At 35.2% G+C, this 18,014-nt stretch overlaps 1 protein-coding gene across 2 annotated transcripts; it reads right to left on the reverse strand.

Annotated features, from left to right (window-relative positions):
• Window positions 1-520: 520 nt before the first annotated feature.
• Window positions 521-17,992, reverse strand: CLEC9A (C-type lectin domain containing 9A). 2 transcript variants are annotated; one of them, XM_007967588.3, is made up of 6 exons: window positions 14,198-17,992; window positions 12,616-12,696; window positions 5,318-5,464; window positions 3,367-3,518; window positions 1,715-1,836; window positions 521-756 (listed from the first exon to the last, which is right to left on the reverse strand). In XM_007967588.3, the coding sequence occupies exons 1-6, from the start codon at window positions 14,448-14,450 to the stop codon at window positions 624-626; spliced, it is 888 nt and encodes a 295-aa protein (XP_007965779.3). In that variant the 5' UTR covers window positions 14,451-17,992; the 3' UTR covers window positions 521-623. The 2 variants fall into 2 exon arrangements, with proteins under 2 accessions (XP_007965779.3, XP_072876563.1); XM_073020462.1 differs by lacking the exons at window positions 12,616-12,696; window positions 14,198-17,992 and adding an exon at window positions 7,128-8,571.
• Window positions 17,993-18,014: the final 22 nt, after the last annotated feature.

Here is an 18,014-nt window from a genome sequence, read left to right on the forward strand (position 1 = left end):
TATTCCTTCTGCTTATGTCAAACTCTAGTAGTTCATCTTTCTAGTAGAAATCCAATCTTCAAAAGTACATTGTTTTACAGGCTGCAGATAGAAATCTGTCTTTCTTTCAATTTGGAAATTCATATCTCTGTTCTTCTATCCTATCAGTCTGATAACATAATGCCTGAAAGGCTAGAAAATGCATGGAAAGATCTCACAGACGGTGAGTTTAAAAGGCCAAATTTATTTATTTATTTTAAAAATATTAGTCAGCTGTAACTGCTTCACCTCCCCCAACAACATAGATCTGTACCTTGTGTGAAATTTACAGTCATTCTGGGCTTTAAACAATAAAAATGATTTCCGTGCGTTTGTTCTTAACTCTTCGGGGTTTTGTCCTCTGTAGCTCGAAATAAGTTTTATTCTTGCAATATGAACAATATCGAATGAAATCTGGACGGTGTGGAAAAATATTCCCAAGTGTATTATTGAGTCCCAGGTTGCTAATTTCATTGCCCACATTTTGGTTTACTGTTCTGTGTTTTGTTTTTTTTTGTTTTTTTTTGCGGGGATGTTGGAGGGTGAGTTTTCCAATGGCCTGTTCCAAATAACAGTGTAATAGAACACTTTGAACACAATTTCTTTCAGACAGAGGATCTTAACGCATACTTCTCGCAGATAAAATACTTCCAAGTGCTGCAGTTAGACGAAAGAAGGGAACTGTTTTTGATGTATCCACAGACTTGGTTCGTTGACTGGGATATCTCTACTGGCAACCTGGAAAGGCAAGTCAGCATTTCTGAGGTTAGATTTGGGGGTTTCAGAGATGTTCCCGAGGGTAACTAATGAGATGTGTGTAGCTACTTGTTTTGTTTTGTATTAACATAGCACCTTCCTGTGGTGATTTCGTCCTCCTTCTTCAGTAACTGCTTATTTCTCTCAATAAGGAATGTTAATATAATTTGAACAAAAACAGCATGTAAAGAAAACGAAAACATAGATCCCCAAAGACAGTCCCTAAATTAGAATGTCTTTGCTGACTCTTAATTTTCAAAATACTAAGGCACCTGATTCTGCTTCTCCATCTCCCCACTGCCATCTGAAAAGCTTAATGTGGAAATGAATAGTTACTCTCTACACACTAAGCAATACAAAAGAAACACACTTGATAATTATATTATTCATCAGACACTCAAATTGTGAGGTGAATTTTCTATAAGATAATAGTAGCAGGGCTGGGAAGGAGACAGACTTAGAAGGCATGAAGCTATTCTTAATTTTGTTAGCTTTAATCCCAATTAGGCCGGGCGCAGTGGCTCACGCCTGTAATCCTAGCACTTTGGGAGGCCGAGGCAGGCGAATCACGAGGTCAGGAGATCGAGACCATTCTGGATAACACGGTGAAACCCCATCTCTAAGAAAAATACAAAAAATTAGCCGGGCGAGGTGGCGGGCGCCTGTAGTCCCAGCTACTCCGGAGCCTGAGGCAGGAGAATGGCGGGAACCCGGGAGGCGGAGCTTGCAGTGAGCGGAGATCCCGGGCTGCACTCCAGCCTGGGTGACAGAGCGAGACTCCGCCTCAAAAAAAATAAGAATAATAATCATCCCAATTAGCCGCCTGTAACATTATCGTGCTGCTTGTCCCTTGGAGAAAATTCATGATACAAGGTAAAATAAACTTTTGAATTCCCTCATGTTTCTAACTTTTCTTGTAGCATTTTACTCAGAGACTTACAGGCCAGGAGAAGGAGAGGAGCCATCTTGCCAAAGCCAGCGTCCGCTGTGTCCATCCTGAGACAACCCCACCCAGTAATCGTAGCTTCCTCTAATCTTCCTCAAGCTGCCAGTGATAAAATCCTATAAGAGACAAGACCTGAACTGTGAGATGAGAAAAACAAACAAACAAAACTCTAGTGAAATATAAAGTGTGACATTGTGCCTAGCTAGAAATTAATGGGAACTTGAAATCTGGAAAAAGAGAGAAGGGAGTATTATAAAAAAGTGCAGACACATTTTTTAGACTATTTTCTATTGCTGTATGATCCATGTGGTGTTAAAGACTATGAAAAAAATAAACAACTGGGATTTTTAAAGTTTCAACATATTCAGAGCCCGATAGGTAGTATACGTCAAAAAAAGAAAGTGTTATACTGAACCTTCAATATCAAAAGTAAAAGTATTCTTGACATCATAGACCACATAGAATAGTCTTTCTCAGAATACTTTGATGTGGAAAAATAGTTCATGAGATTCCAGGAGTAACTTAAGTATGAGCACATTCGGTTAGAAGAAGCATTCTAATTTGTGTCATCAAATTTGCACATAAAATAACTTTTTGAGCATATAATTGTAATAATTTACTTCAAGTGTTCTTGATTAGTTGCATATCCTTAACAAATTATTTTCTCATGATTTTTGTTGAAATGAACTTCATCTAATTACTGAATATAGCAGGTATACATTTTTTATAGCACCTAAGTGTGCAATTTTGCACTCTATTTCACATATGCTTATGGGTAGAATGAGTTCAAGGAAACATCTTATTGTTCACTTGTTTTATTTTATTATTATTATTTTTGAGATGGAGTTTTGCTCTTGTTGCAAAAGCTGCAGTGCAATGGCACTATCTCGGCTTATTGCAAACCTCTGCCTCCTGGGTTCAAGCAATTCTCCTGCCTCAGCCTCCCACGTACCTGGGATTACAGGCTCCCACCACCATGCCCGCCTAATTTTTGTATTTTTAGTAGAGACAGGGTTTCACCATGTTGGCCAGGCTGGCCTTGAACTCCGAGCTCAGGTGATCCACCCACCTTGGCCTTCCAAAACGCTGGGATTACAGGTGTGAACCACCCCGCCCAGCCTATTCACTTGTTAAGATGTTGGTAAACTAGATTTAATGCCAACTAAACATTTCATTTAGCAGATACTTATTTTTCAAGACCTATTTATTTCATGGCATCACGTCAGTTTTTATACTTCTGTTTTTTCTTGATAATTACAAGATTATTATAGGTTATTATATTTGCCTACAGCATTGAAAATAATATGTTTAAAACATATCTGCAACTATAATGTACGTATATCTTGAAGTGGATTATCATGCTATGAAATAGTATTCTCCTTATTCCCTCCTCTTTTTAATTAACCAAGGACATAGAACAAACATATTCTTCTCGATTTTCAGATAACCATCCTGTTTTTATGTTTTCCCATTAAAAAGAAAATAAAACATACGGATTCTAACTTTGTCTCTTTTAAACCTTTATTTTTACAATTATACTGCTGTTATACGATATTAAGGAACTTTATCTTATGAGAATGAGGGATTTCTTTTAATAAGAAAAATGGTATTTTCAGAATAACATGAGACCACAAAACAGTGTTTACCATTTCTTCTTTGCTCTCTATTTGTAGCAGTGTGGAACCTTCCTTTAAACATTTCTCTTGACTGGTGTGCCAAATTCTCCAATGTTCAGAGACATAGTAACAGCTTTCTCTGTTCTGAATCCAATTGTTTGGACAAGGACTGCAGTTATGGGCTTTGAATATAAACATTTTACTTTAGTATCTTATTGTAAAATATTAACAACATATATCCCCCAAAAAGCCCCTTGCCTCACCCTCAGTGAGGCTGAATCCCATAACATAATGGTTCACATGATGTAGCACTTACCAGTTTCAGCTTCTCTGAGGCTCAATAGAGTAAGATTCATGTAATACGTTCTACATGCAATGGGCCTTTAACTTAAATATGAAATTAATTGTGGGATATATTTAACTAACTTTTTTATCTTCTATAATAGTTAATCTGATTATTCCCATTTTATCAGCCTTTCCTTTCTTTAAATTCACATCATTTATTGTCTTCACTTATTTGCTTATTGTTTCATGTCGGTTAATCTTACTGCCCCAATTTAGCTGGAAATGTACTGGACCATTGCATGGATTGAATCATAAGCCTTGAATTTATGTTTAAATTCTGAGAGCTAAACAAGGAAATATTTTATAGATCATGGAGAGAACAAGTAATCCACCTTAAGAAGTGATCTGAAAACATGCAGGTGAGGAAAACTGGAGAAAAACATAAGTGAACAATATGTTTAGTTTAGGACTCTGATACAACTAAGAAGTAAGCCTTAATGTTTAATCAGTTTTATGGAACCTGTTTTAAGATGGAATATAGTCACAAAAGAAGAATGGTCAAATGTGTAAAAGGGGGACCAAAGACCGAGAATTTGACCAAGTGTTTCTGGCACAGGTTTATAGAGCGAAAGACACTGAAACTTCCACAACTCTGGTTTCTAGACAGTCCCTGTATTTAGGCTAAGAAATAACTCATGAGTAGCTTCCATGGGCCAGATGTTGAGTTGTTTAAAGCTCTTCAATATCTTTTGTTTGGAATCCCTGCTAACCAATATCCTGAACATTGTTAGAGTTATAGTATAAATAATGTAGACAATGGTATTTGTGACGTTGAAGAACGTGTTGGATTTGTAGGTCTCCAAAATGGATATTGTTGTTCTATTGAAGGTTGATGGCTCAGAGGTGGGTCTCACTCGAGTTTGCAGTGGCCTGCTGCATATAGAGACATTGCTGGGCACACAGTGATCCTTCAGATACTTGATTGAATTTTAATCAGAAGGAACTATGGTTGATTTTTGACATCTCTCATTGGCAATTATGTAAATGGTATCCAGTCTAGGAAAGTTAATTCTCTAAACTATATGTACAAGCATTATGAAATGCCAATTAAGTAACCATAGAATACTTGACAAACTATATGACAGGTAGAAATAGACTGCATTAGGTTTAAAATGCTTGTAAAGCATATAAAAGATTAAGCTGGAGTAAATTCATAGAATTTTAAAAAAGAGCTAGGTCCTGCATCGTAAAAGAATTTTGTGGTAAATACTTATTTTCAAAATGAATTTTTCTGCTCAAAGCTATCTAAACTTGAAACTAAAACAGTATCTAAACTAAATATATTGGGAAATTTGGAGCTAGAATTAAAATACCCTTACAAATTTGAATGGCTGGATAAAACGATGTCTTTTTGTGTGTGTGCGTGTATTTTTTTAATCTGACCTACTAATTGCACACACACCTCTTTGGCATTTGACACTACATTTCCTTTAGTTGTATTCTTTTGGATCCCTGGTGTTTCCACATAGTATTGGATGTTATAATAAGATTGAACTAAAGAGTGATCAAAATTATGTTACTCTTATTATGAAATCCTAACAGTTTTGCAGAGAACAAAATGTGTGTCACTGTTTCTTTTGAGGTATTGGTGTATATATTTAGATGTATACAGTGGAAACTGATTTTTATCCATTACCTGAACTAAAAGAGCTTTGCATGAAGGTTTGACAAAATTTCATCTGAAGGACATGGCTTCTCTTCCATTCTGTAAAGTTTAGTAGTGCCCTCTCTTGTTGGATGAGTTTTTCTTGCTGCTGCATCGCAATGGTGGACACCTGCAACACTTCAAATGACACCGATCATTCCTGATAAAATACTGACATTTTATAGCAAAAGAATCCTTCAACACAAACTAAAGACAACTACAAATTACTATTATTTTTGAGAGTTGAATTTGTATTATTTTAGTTTTTGCTTAAAATTTACATTGTACAAGAATCAAACACTACAAAGGACATGGAACAAAATTTCTCTTGCACCCCTTTTTAATTCACTCGATTTTACTCCCCCCAACCAGATTTACCAATTTAATTTTTATTATTTGGGAGCTTTTGAATGTTACACATAAAACAAAATGAAACTTCACAAATGAAAGCAAATGAATATAAAACTCGCTCTCTCCCCTTAACACAAATGGTAACAATATGTTTACATGGTTTTGCAGCTTTTATCATTAACATACATATTTGAACATAGTTTCATATCAGTACATAGACATGTAGAATTATAGTACAATGGCACAACCAGGATATTGACATTGATACAATCAAGAAACTCGGTTCCTCCATTACCATCAGGATCTGTCCTTGCCCTTTTATAAGTACACTCACTTGGGAGGCCGAGACGGGCGGATCACGAGGTCAGGAGATCAAGACCATCCTGGCTAACACGGTGAAACCCCGTCTCTACTAAAAAATACAAAAATCTAGCCGGGCAAGGTGGCGGGCGCCTGTAGTCCCAGCTACTCGGGAGGCTGAGGCAGGAGAATGGCGGGAACCTGGGAGGTGGAGCTTGCAGTGAGCAGAGATCCGGCCACAGCACTCCAGCCTGGGCGACAGAGCGAGACTCCGCCTCAAAAAAAAAAAAAAAACCAAAAAAAGTACACTCACTTCCCTCTTGCCTTCACCCTTGTTTACTCCTGGCAATCACTAATTTGTGTTCGTTTTCTATCACATGAATGAAATATAAATGGTATCTTACAGTACGTAACCTTTTGCTCTTCGCTTCATTCACTCAGAATAATCTTCTGGAGACTCATGCAGACTGTTGTTTAAATAAATAGCTCACCTATTTTGTATTGTTGAGTAGAATTCCATGATATGGACTATCACTACTAGTTTAACTGTTCGCCCACTGAAGGACATCCAGGTAGTTTTCAGGTTTTAGTCATTACAAATAGAGCTACTATAGGCAGTCATGTACAGGTTTTTGTGTGAACATAAGTTTTCATTTCTATGAGGTATACGCTCAAGAGTGCAGTTGCTGTGTTTTAATGAAGTGTGAAGTTTAGATTTTTAAGAAACTGCTACACTATTTTCCACAGTGGCTACAGCATATTACATTTCCACCAGGAATGAGTGAGTGATCCGCTTTCTCTGTAGCTTGACATGCATTTGATGTTGTCACTTATTGTTATTTTAGCCATTCTGATTATGTATGTAGTAATATCTCACTGTAGTTTTAATTTGCATTTCCTTAATGGCTAATGACATTGGACATCTTTTCTTGTGCTTATTTGACATTTGTATATTCTCTCTGGTGAAATGTCTTTTCATGTCTTTTTGCCATTTTCTCATTGGATGTTCTAGTTTTTTACTGTTGAGTTTTGAGAGTTCTTTGTACATTCTAGGTTCTAGTCCTTTGTCAGATATTGATTTACTTATTCCCAGTCTGTAACTTGTCTTTTATTTATTTACTTATTTATTTTTGTGGCGATGGGGTCTTACCTTCTTGCCCAGGATGGTCTTGAACTCCTGGACTCAAGGAATCCCAAAGTGCTGGGATTACAGGCATAAGCCACCACACTTGGCCCGTAACATGCCTTTTTATCCTCTTCCTAGTGTTTTTTGCAGAATATGTATGTTTCATTTTGATGAGGTCCATCCAGCTTACCAATTTTTCCTTTCATTAATCATTTTTTGATGTCAGCCTAAGAATTATTTGCCCACCTTTAGATTCTGAAGATTTTGTCGTTTATTTTCGGAAAGTTTTATAGTTTTATGCTCTACATTTAAGACTGTGATCTATTTTGAGTTAACTTTTAATTTTTGTGTAAGGTATAAGACTTAGGCTTATTTTCTTTTTCTTTTATTTTTTCTTCCCTATGGATGTCTAATTTCTCCAGCACCATTTGTTGAAAAGCCTATCCTCCTTCTTTCAGTTGATTTGCACTGCTGAAAAAATCATTTGGGCATATTTGTATGAGTCTATTTCTGGATTCCTTACTGTATTTTATAGCTGTCTTTTTGTCCACTAATACACCTAGCTTTAATTAATACAGGTTTTGGAATCAGGTAAATTGATTCTACTCAGTTATATAATTGGTTTAAAATAAGTTTATGATATGTTAATCATTATCGGATTGTGGCTATTGAATAGACATATTGTATAGAGAGAATGGCATCAAGAAAAATTAATTAGTGAATTAAGAAACAAATCAAAACACTTATGCATGTCAGCCAGACCTTTAGGATTAAAAATCCTCTTTTAGAGAGAAACAGAACAAAAGAGGAGAACAAATGGGCAAATCTCTAAAATTATGTTCATATTTTTAACCACAAAACGGAGGTAACCAAGATCACACACAAAAATCTTCTGACCAAGACAGGCTGGTCGCGGTGGCTCTTGCCTGTAATCCCAGCATTTTGGGAGGCTGAGCGGGGTGGATCACTTGAGGTCAGGAGTTTGAGACCACCATGGCCAACATGGCAAAGCCATGTACTAAGAATACAAAAATTAGCTGGGCGTGGTGACATGCACGTGTAATCCCAGCTACTCAGGAAGCTGAGACAGGAGAGGTACTTGAACCCCAGAAGGCAGAGGTTGCAGTGAGGTGAGATCATACCCCTGCACTCTGCACTCCGGCCTGGGCAAAAGAGTAAGAAAAGAAAAGAAAAAAAAAACATTTAATTACATATCTACATATTCTGATCTGTTTTACTTATCAACATTGCTGCTGAGAAGAAAATACCAGACATCAAAAGCCATGGACTAGACAAAGCAGATGTTTATGCCCCATCCATCTGTGGATAGGTAAAAAAACTCAGGCTGTCAGCTGCTTGGAGTTTTTTCCCTCTTTTTAGCAAAATGATGGATCTAACCAGAGTCGAGTGTAGGACAGTGGTGCGCTAATTTTATCCTATTAATGATCTGGCATGTTTAGACATTGAAAAATAATAATTTTCCTCTTAGATTCAATATATAATTCTAAAATTTTATATTTAGATGCTTTTTTAGATTAACCATATTATAGAAGCTATTGTTGTTTGTTTATTACTATCTGAACAACTTATACTATATGAAACTGTAATAAAACTGGAGAAAGAAATGAGACTTCTCTTCAGAGTTTCACCCTAAATGGGAAGCAAAATATAGCACCTTTATTGGGGTTGAAGTTGTAATAAATTTGCAATGAGGACTAAAGACAAACCGATATAATTATCTAGGGAAAAATAACAAAATACTTTTAACATCCCCCAAATAAAATTATTTGTTATATGATATTATACATTATACCTAATTGATGAATTAAGAAAATGAACAGTAAAAACAAATAAAAAAGCTGATTTCTTAGAAAATATTTTGAACTATAGAGTTTTTTAAATAAAAAAATTAATGGCATAAATAATGTAGAAAAATTAGAAAATGTGAAATAGTAGGAAGAAAACTAAAAATTAAGTCTACTTACTTTGAAACCTACCACTCAAATATGGCCATTAGTGTTTGGTTTATATCTATTGAAACTCTTTCCTATGTACGTATATAGAAAAGTATTTTATATACAACCTTTAGAAAACCATATTTTTATATAAATGTCTTTTTAGAAATCTGCTTCTTTCATGAGAAAATATTGCATAACCATATTTCCAAAATAATAACAATGGTTCTAGAAGATTTCTTTAAATAATGGCATTGTATTCTTTTATATAAATATGACTTAATTAATTTTGCCAGTCCTTCTATTGTCAGGTAGGAATGAACAGTCCTTTGGTAATATATATGAGTAATTTGTAATCAGCACTTTCATTATATTCATGTTATGATACTTTTAAATAAAAGGTTATAATTTTCATTTACTACTTTTTGTCAGAACATGGTCCTATTTAAAAAATATATATATGTATATAAGTTAAATATGTTTTGACATTTGTCTTACAAGGCAAGTTTTCACAAAGAGAATTGGATGTAACATTTTAATTTAAAATGGAACATAATCAAAATGGAATATTTATTAAAAAATAAACATGACTTTTGTAACTCAAAGCCTACTGGCTATAACTTAATCTATAACCAGCTGGGACAAGTAATTAGTTATTGAACAGAATGTTTCACATGAAGAAGCTGCTTATTGCTTAACACAACAGTTTCAATATGGTAACTGGTTGTATTTTTTTAAAGCCCTAAGTGTTAAAAATGTATAAGAAGACCTAGGCAAATTATAAATTTAAAAACAACAACAATAAAAATTAATAGTCACTACACTTGAACAAAAGCTAAAGGAAAATATACTTTACATCTGTATAGTGATATTTAAGTTTTGTAAGTATACATTTTTAGCTATTAAGACAAAATTTAAAAAGCAAAAACTTTTATTTGTAAGAATTTTCTAGAAATTATTGGAAGTCTTAAGCACATGGTTTTCTAGCTATGTTTCTTTTATCCTCATCAAAGTAACATTTTCTTCATATAATTTGTGTTTGGGGAGTTAACTTTTTTAAAAGATACACTTCATTCATAGGATAAAAACATTTAAAAAAATCCAAAAAGTAAACATTGAAATATCTTTTTCTCCGCATTGTCACGATTTATCTCACTCCTCTTGCCCTCACTTTTAGTATTTCTTATATAACCTTCCATTGTTTGTTTAAATTCAAGAAAATGTTCATTTTTAGTCAAATTGTAACATAGCATATACATTTAAAAAATAATTTCAGCTTTTATCTAGATTCAGGGGGTACATGTGCAGGTTTGTTACTCAGGTATATTGCATGATGCTGATGTTTGGGTACAACTGATCTCATCAGCCAAGTTTTAAATGCTGTTTTTTTGCGCTTTACATACAGAAGTGTTTCTTCTTTCTTTTGTTGTTCTTGCTTCCAGGTATTCTGTTGTGTAGATGATGTACCCTTATTTATTAACATGGTCTCTTATCAATGTGGTGGGTATTTGAGGCTTTCCCCCTATTGTTAGATTGCAGGTTTATCCATGGGAACAATTTCCAAAAGTGGTACTGCTGGGTCACAATTAAGACAGTTTAAAATAACTCACCATCTTGAGAACATGATTTATAGGTTTTATATAAAGAGATTTCCTTTACTAGACCAAGAAGACACTTACGTATACACTGAACAGCAAATCTTTTGACGACATGGAAAACGTAGAGTGTTTTTTTTTTTTTTTTTTTTTTGAGACAGAATCTCTCTCTGTTGCCCAGGCTGGAGTGCAGTGCTGCGATATTGGCTCACTGCAGCCTCCACCTCCCTGGTTTAAGCAATTCCCCTGCCTCAGCCTCCGGAGTAGCTGGGATTACAGGCGCATGCCACCACTCCTGGCTAACTTTTTTGTATTTTTAGTAGAGATGGGATTTCACCATGTTGGCCAGACTGGTCTCGAACTCCTGACCTCAGGCAATCCACCTGCGTCAGCCTCCCAAAGTGCTGGGATTACAGGCGTGAGCCACCACGCCTGGCCTAAAGTGTACTCTTATAATCATAGTTATTATGTAATATATGATTTTTGTCTATATAGTAGAAAAAATATTTGGCAATTGGAGACTATAGATATATGTTTATATAAAAACCAAATTATATATCCCATTCACTTGACAACATTGCTTCAAGATGTTGCATCTTCAATTAATTTTTGTTTTTAATTGGAAATGATTTTATACTTTAGGTTTCAAGATCTTCTTACCTCAAATAATTATTTGTAAAATAACATTGAAATTCATTATATAGAATTAACATTTAAACAGCACTTTTAAATATTTGCAATGCAATTTAAATATGATTTTTTATATTGTAGAGGTACAATGAAGCTTGGCAATGTGTCATTAAAAGTCCTCAATTTTTGCAGAAGTGGATTATTAGATGTTAATTGACTTAACTGGTCTTTTAGATATAAATTGTTTCTATTGTGTTTGATAAACAGGTATTTAATATGTATGCTTCTTAAAAAATGAACTCACATTTGCCTAAAATATGTATTTTTTAATAAGACACAAAGAGAGTAGATAGAGAAAAAGAAAGCTGTCTTGAAGTTCTAACATTTTTGTTAAGCTGTGAAACTTTATTTGAGGAGATAGACAAAGGAACAATTACTGATTAAGCTCTTAGCAATTCTTAAAACCTTCCTGTAAAAACCAGCAGAAAATGAAGCTCATGACATTACCTGAGCAAGATCAAACTTCCCATATTTTGTGAGTGCGAATCTGAACCTTTCCCTTCCTTATTCTCAGAGTTCATAATTCTTCCTCTCCGGCTGATGTCTTTTAGATAGAGATATGATTTGCCAAGGCATGTAAGAAAGAAACATCTATCCAAACAATACCCTTCACCTCTGTCTTTTAATGTACATTTTTCTTAGTACTAGCATGAGTGATGTTAGAGGTTCATAGTTCTTTTTCTGAAAACTGAAGCTCTGTAATTATTAAATTTTATAAAAATTGCACTTGTCAAACATGAAAACATTTCTTCTATTTGGACTAAAAAGCAATGTGGTTAAATGTGGCCAACAAAGCTCTCGGGTTTGCATTAAACATTTTAAATTGAAACTTGCCTAATATAAATAATCTTTAAAAGTCAAATTTAAATTAAATATGTATTAGAAACAGAAAAGCAGAATGTGAAATCTTTCAAATTGAATGCTTTAGCACGTTAGCATGACTCACAAATTGAATTAGAATACGTTATTATTTTCATTGTTTCTCCCAGAGACCTACAGCATATAATTTGAGTTAAAAAACATGCAATAGATCACTGAAAGTTATCAGTGGCATCCAAGTGCTCAGAGATTTCTATCAAATGCTTGAAGTTTGAGGCCATTATTTTACATCATTTATGTGCATTCACATATTACTTGATTGATTTTCCATCCATTTATAAATTATGAAGTTCTATACATAATTACCTACATATATCATTTTATATAAGCTATTTGTAGTGTATAATACATATATCAATATAGGTTATTTTGAAAATATATTTTTGTACTTACACTTGACGCCCAAGAAAACGGATGCTGTTAATAACCCCATGCAGAAAATACAGGAAATCACCGTCACAAGACACCATGCTCCTAACCATGGAATAGGAAAAATGAAACCAAGTTAGAGAAAGTAGATAAAAAAGATGGGGCAAGGATGGATTGAGATTGAGTAAAAAAAGGAATTAACATTGGCATTTCTACTGAGAGTTGTTGGGGCCTGGAATATGTAAAAGAAAAGGAAAAAGAGAACCTTTGCTCAAATGCATTGAAATGCAACTCATAACTTGGAATACATGTGATATGGAAATTGCCAAATTAAATAGATTTAATAGTATACTTCTGTTATCCTTATCTTTGATGTCACACCTTATCAACGAATTGTATGTATTCTTTTCCAACCATCTTTTAGAGATTCCCCCAAGCCAAATGCTAGCTTTATCTTTTGAGATCAAAAATGCTGTCTCACATCTCCCCATCTCTTCAGTGTTACTTGAACATGGTTAAATAAAAGAGAGATACACATTTTAAATATATACTTTTAAATATACATTTTTGGAAGACGAACAAGTTTTCCAAGGTAATTTTACAAACCTGCAGAGAGGAAAAAAAGGAATATGTGATTTTTTTGTATTCAAACACTAATCAGAGAAAAATAGTTAAAATTTATCTTTGGATATTGTGATAGGCAGAGAAACGCCCCTGCCTCACATGCCAGTGTCATAATTACTGGAACTTGTAAGTTACCTTATGTGGAAAAGGGACTTTGAAGATGTCATTAAGTTAAGGATTTGGGATGGGAAGATTAACCTGAATTATCTGGGTCCTCTTTAAGCGAGAGGTAGGATATTGGAGGGACAGCATGGCGTGATAATGGAGGCTGAGAAACATTTAAAGACATTATGTTGTTGGTTTTCAAGACAGAAAAAGGGTCCATGGGCCAAGTAAAGCAATAAATGCAGCTCTAGAAACCAGAAAAGACAAGGTATAGATTCTTCCACTAGATTCCTGCCAACACCTTGGTTTCAGCCCGTTGAAATCCATTTCAACTTGTGACGTCTAGAGCCCTAAGATAATAAATTTACGTTCTATTAATCCCCTAAGTCTGTGTGATTGGTTACACCAGCAGACAGGAACTAATATAGATATTAAATGATGCAGACAGAACTAATCACTGTAGCCAACAACTCTAGGCCAATGAGATCTTGCCAGTTTTTCAACCTATGTTTTCTCTTTTTATTTATTAGTATTTATCAGATAATTTGCAGAATGTTTAAATAGGACTTCAGTTAATTAAAGTTGTATTTTTTCACAAATTTCCCAAATCGAGGTATTCTTTTTCTTTTCCAGAGAGGCAGAGGAAAAAACAGTTCCACATATTTATCAAGTTAATTGCTCTTTTTATTTTTCACCTTTAATTACTCCTTCTCCACCTAATTAGCATTTCACGGACATTACATTACCCTTAACTAGACTATCTCAGATTAGAATAAGCATCTTGGCCTCATGATAGAGCAGAAAAAAACAAAACAAAACACAAAGAACAAAAAACATGAACCCTAAAGTCTCGCACAAAATAGCTAGAACTGGTTACCTGAACATTTGTTGGAAGACAGACATTTCTGGTAAGTGTTTGGTGCTGGACTATCCCACTGAAGAGAGGTGTATATTTCTTCCTCATGCATGTCTGAGGTGCTTTGATAGGAAAGCAGTCCACACAGGAGGCTGGAACAAATAATTCCTCTTGTGGTTTGGAGCAGGTTGGTGAAAGAACTGAAATTGGTTACATTTTCACAGTAGTGGGAAACTATGTTTGTGTTTAAGGAGTAGAATAGATGCACCTTCATTCAGAAAGTGGAAGTTTATGAAGTCTAAGCCAAAACACAACTTGGTGAAAAAGGAAATGAGAGAGAACTGAATTCAGAATGGCCAATGATAGAACATTTTTTATCTCGTTTCCAAAATGTAGCAGATGTTGAAGGTGATAGCAGTGAGTTCAGAAGAAAAAGATGTAAGTGCAAAGAATGCACTTTGGTATAGGAGATGAAGCATAGGGGTGACCTAGATAGTAAAGATATAAAGATAACTCACATCAGGCAAACCAGGGTGTAAAGAGTGGGAGATCACTGGGTAGCCTCAAACAACAAAGCTAGGAAGGGATTTTAACCTTAAGTAAATTTACATACTGTATATCTGTTGGTGTAATGCTAGTTACTGTGATAAATAAACCTCAAAATATCAGCATCTTAACACAATAAGAGTTTATATCTTACGTAATGTTTTAGCTCCAGGAATCCTAGTTAGTGATAGCATTCCTCCAAATGAGACTTGGGATTCTGTCATCTTGTCAGTTGAAAACGTTTATTGGAACTGCATGACCTGCCTGACAAAGGCCCTGGACTAATATAGAGAACGTGTACCTTTGCCAACGAACACATGGCAGGGAGAGAGCCCGTCGAATTAATACCCTACCTCTGATCACCAGTGCCTTCCATTGGCTGAATTTACAATTCAGGGGCCAAGTTTATGTGCTCTGATAATGTGTTCATTTGAGCTCAGCCTCTCAAAACACAGGTTGGAACTGAGATAATCCCCAGGGGCAATTGAAGAGAATATCCAGCCCATTCGCATACATATATTTTTAGACGGAGTTGCACTCTTGTCGCCCAGGCAGGAATGCTGTGGCCCTGTCTTGGCTCACTGCAACCTCTGCCTCCTGTGTTCAAGCAATTCTCCTGCCTCAGCTTCCCAAGTAGCTAGGATTACAGGCACCTGCCACCACGCCCAGCTAATTTTGTATTTTTAGTAGAGATGGGGTTTCGCTGTGTTGGCCAGGTTGGTCTCAAACTCCTGACCTCAGGTGATCCACCTGCCTCGGCCTCCCAAAGTGCTGGGATTACAGGCATGAGCCACTGTGCCTGGCCCCATTCTTCAATATTTTATGTGATGCTCACATGACCTGAGATTCACATCTGAAAATTAACGTAACTTAATCCCACATAGCCTTGAAGTAGGATCACTTCTATCTTGAGGAGAAACAGAGGAAGAAATCATAAGCATACCAAATGTACATTGAGACTAATGCTAGGAACACGGTAACAGAAGCTTAAATTGTCATTAATTTCCAATTGTTCTCAACTTTTATCAGCACTAAATATCAGGCTCAGAAAGACTCCTTTTCCCCAAATATAGAACATTCTCTGATAAATTTCATTGTATGGAGCCATTGGCTTCTCCTAGTGCAGGATTAATATGTTCCCTTTATTACTTTTGATGTTTTTAATAGTACCTTTATTTATTGTTAATTATATTCCAAGTACTATTTTCAAGAACTTATACATGAATTATTTTGATTATTATCAATGGATCAATGAAATAGGTGCTACCATTAGTATCGAGTACAGTCATATCTTGTTTTATTGAGCTTTGTATTATTGTACTTTGCAGATATTGCATTTTTTAAAAAGTGAAGATTTGTGGCAACCCTCTTTCAAGCAAGTCTATCAGTGCCATTTTTTCCAACAACCTATGGTTACTTTATGCCTCTGTGCCACATATTGGTAATTCTCATACTATTTCAAAACTTTTCATTATTATTACTTGTTATGGTGATCTTTGATGTTACTGTTATAATTGTTTTGGGGACCCACCGTGAACTATACCCATATAAGCTGGTTAACTTTGTTGATAAATATCAGTAAATACTGTGTTGTTCTGACTGTTCCACCCACTGACTGTTCCGTCATCTCGTCACCTTTTTCTTGAGCCTCCTTATATTCCCTGAGAACTAACAATATTAAAAACAGGTCAAGTAATAATGCTACAAAGGCCTGTAAGTGTTGAGGGGAAGAGTTGCATGTCTCTCACTTTAAATTAAAAGTTAAAAATGATTAAGTTTAGTGAGGAAGACATGTCAACAGCCAAGATAAGCCAAAGCCTAGACTTATTACATAAAACAGCTAGCCAAGTTGTGAATGTAAAGGAAACATTCTAGAAGGAAATTAAAAGTGCTGCTCCAGTGAACACACAAATAATAAGAAAGCAAGATAGCCTTATTACTAATATGGAGAAAGTTGAGAGGTCTAGATAGAAGATCAAGCCAATTACAACATTCTCTTAAGCCAAAGCCTAATTCAGAGCAAAGCCCTAACTCTTTTCAATTCTACAATGAGTGAGAGAGGTGAGGAAGTTGTAGAAGAAAAATTGGAAGCCAGCAGAGGTTGGTCCAGAGGTTTAAGGAAAGAACCCATCTCTCTAACAAAAAAACGAAAGATGAAGCAGTAAATATTGATTTAGAAACTGGAGAATGTTATCCAGAAGATAAAGCTGAGATAAGTGAAGGTTGCTACATCAAACAACAGATTTTTAGTGTAGATGAAACAGCTTTGTATTGGAAAGATGACATATAGGACTTTTATAGCTAGAGAGGAAAAGTCAGTGGCTGCCTTGAAAGCTTCAAAGGACAAACTGACTCTATTGTTAGGGGCTAATGCAACTGGTGACTTTAAGTTAAAGCCAATAGTCATTTATCATTTCAAAAGCCCTAGAGACCTTAAGAATTGTCCTAAATATACCCTGCCTATTCTCTATAAATAAAGCAACAAAGTCTTTATTGGATGACAGCACATTTGTTTACAGCTTTGTTTACTGAGTATTTTAAGCTCACTGTTGAGAACTACAGCTCAGGAAAAAAAAGTTTGTTTTTTTTCCCTCAAAATACTGCTGCTCCTTGACAATGCCTCTATTCACTCTAGAGCTCTGATGAAGATGTACCAGGATATTAATGTTTTCATTCCTGCTAACTAACACAGCCTCCATTTCTGCAACCAATGGATCAAGGAGTAATTTTGACTTTCAAGTCTTATTCTTGAAGAAATAAATTTCATAAGGCTATCACTGCCACAGATAGTGATTCTTCTGCTATATCAGAGCAAAGTAAATTGAAAACCACCTGGAAAGGATTTACTATTCTAGATGTCATTGAGAAGATTTGTGATTCATGGAAGGAGTCAAAGTATCAACATGAACAGGTGCTTGGAAGAAGTTGACTCACACCCTCATGGATAACTTTCAGGGGTTCAAGACTTCCATGGCAGAAGTAACAGCAGATGTGCTGGAAATAGCAAGAGAATTAGAACTGGAAGTGAAGCCTGAAGATGTGGCTGAATTGATGCAATCTCACGAAGAAACTTGAACAGATGAGGAGCTGCTTCTTATGAATGAGCAAATAAAATGGTTTCTTGAGACAAATATTATTCCTGGTGAACATGCTGTGAACATTGTTTAAATAATAACAAAGGATTTCAAACACTGCATAAACTTAGTTTTTAAAGCAGTAGCACGATTTGAGAGGATTGACTCCAATTTTGAAAGAAGTTTACTATGGGTAAAAGGCTATTTAACATGAGTTC

This window comes from Chlorocebus sabaeus, chromosome 11, assembly GCF_047675955.1.
Source record: "Chlorocebus sabaeus isolate Y175 chromosome 11, mChlSab1.0.hap1, whole genome shotgun sequence".
NCBI lineage: Eukaryota > Metazoa > Chordata > Mammalia > Primates > Cercopithecidae > Chlorocebus > Chlorocebus sabaeus.

Bases quoted from the DNA above. Each gene is read 5' to 3' on its own strand.
- CLEC9A (XM_007967588.3), bottom strand. From the start codon at position 14,450: ATGAAGGTGCATCTATTCTACTCCTTAAACACAAACATAGTTTCCCAC. The intron at 5,465-12,615 runs GTAAGTACAAAA...TGTCATTTGAAG, and splicing joins CGTTTTCTTGGGCGTCAAGT to TGTTGCAGGTGTCCACCATT. The intron at 3,519-5,317 runs GTAATGGATAAA...TTATATTCAAAG, and splicing joins GCAAAGCTCTTTTAGTTCAG to CCCATAACTGCAGTCCTTGT.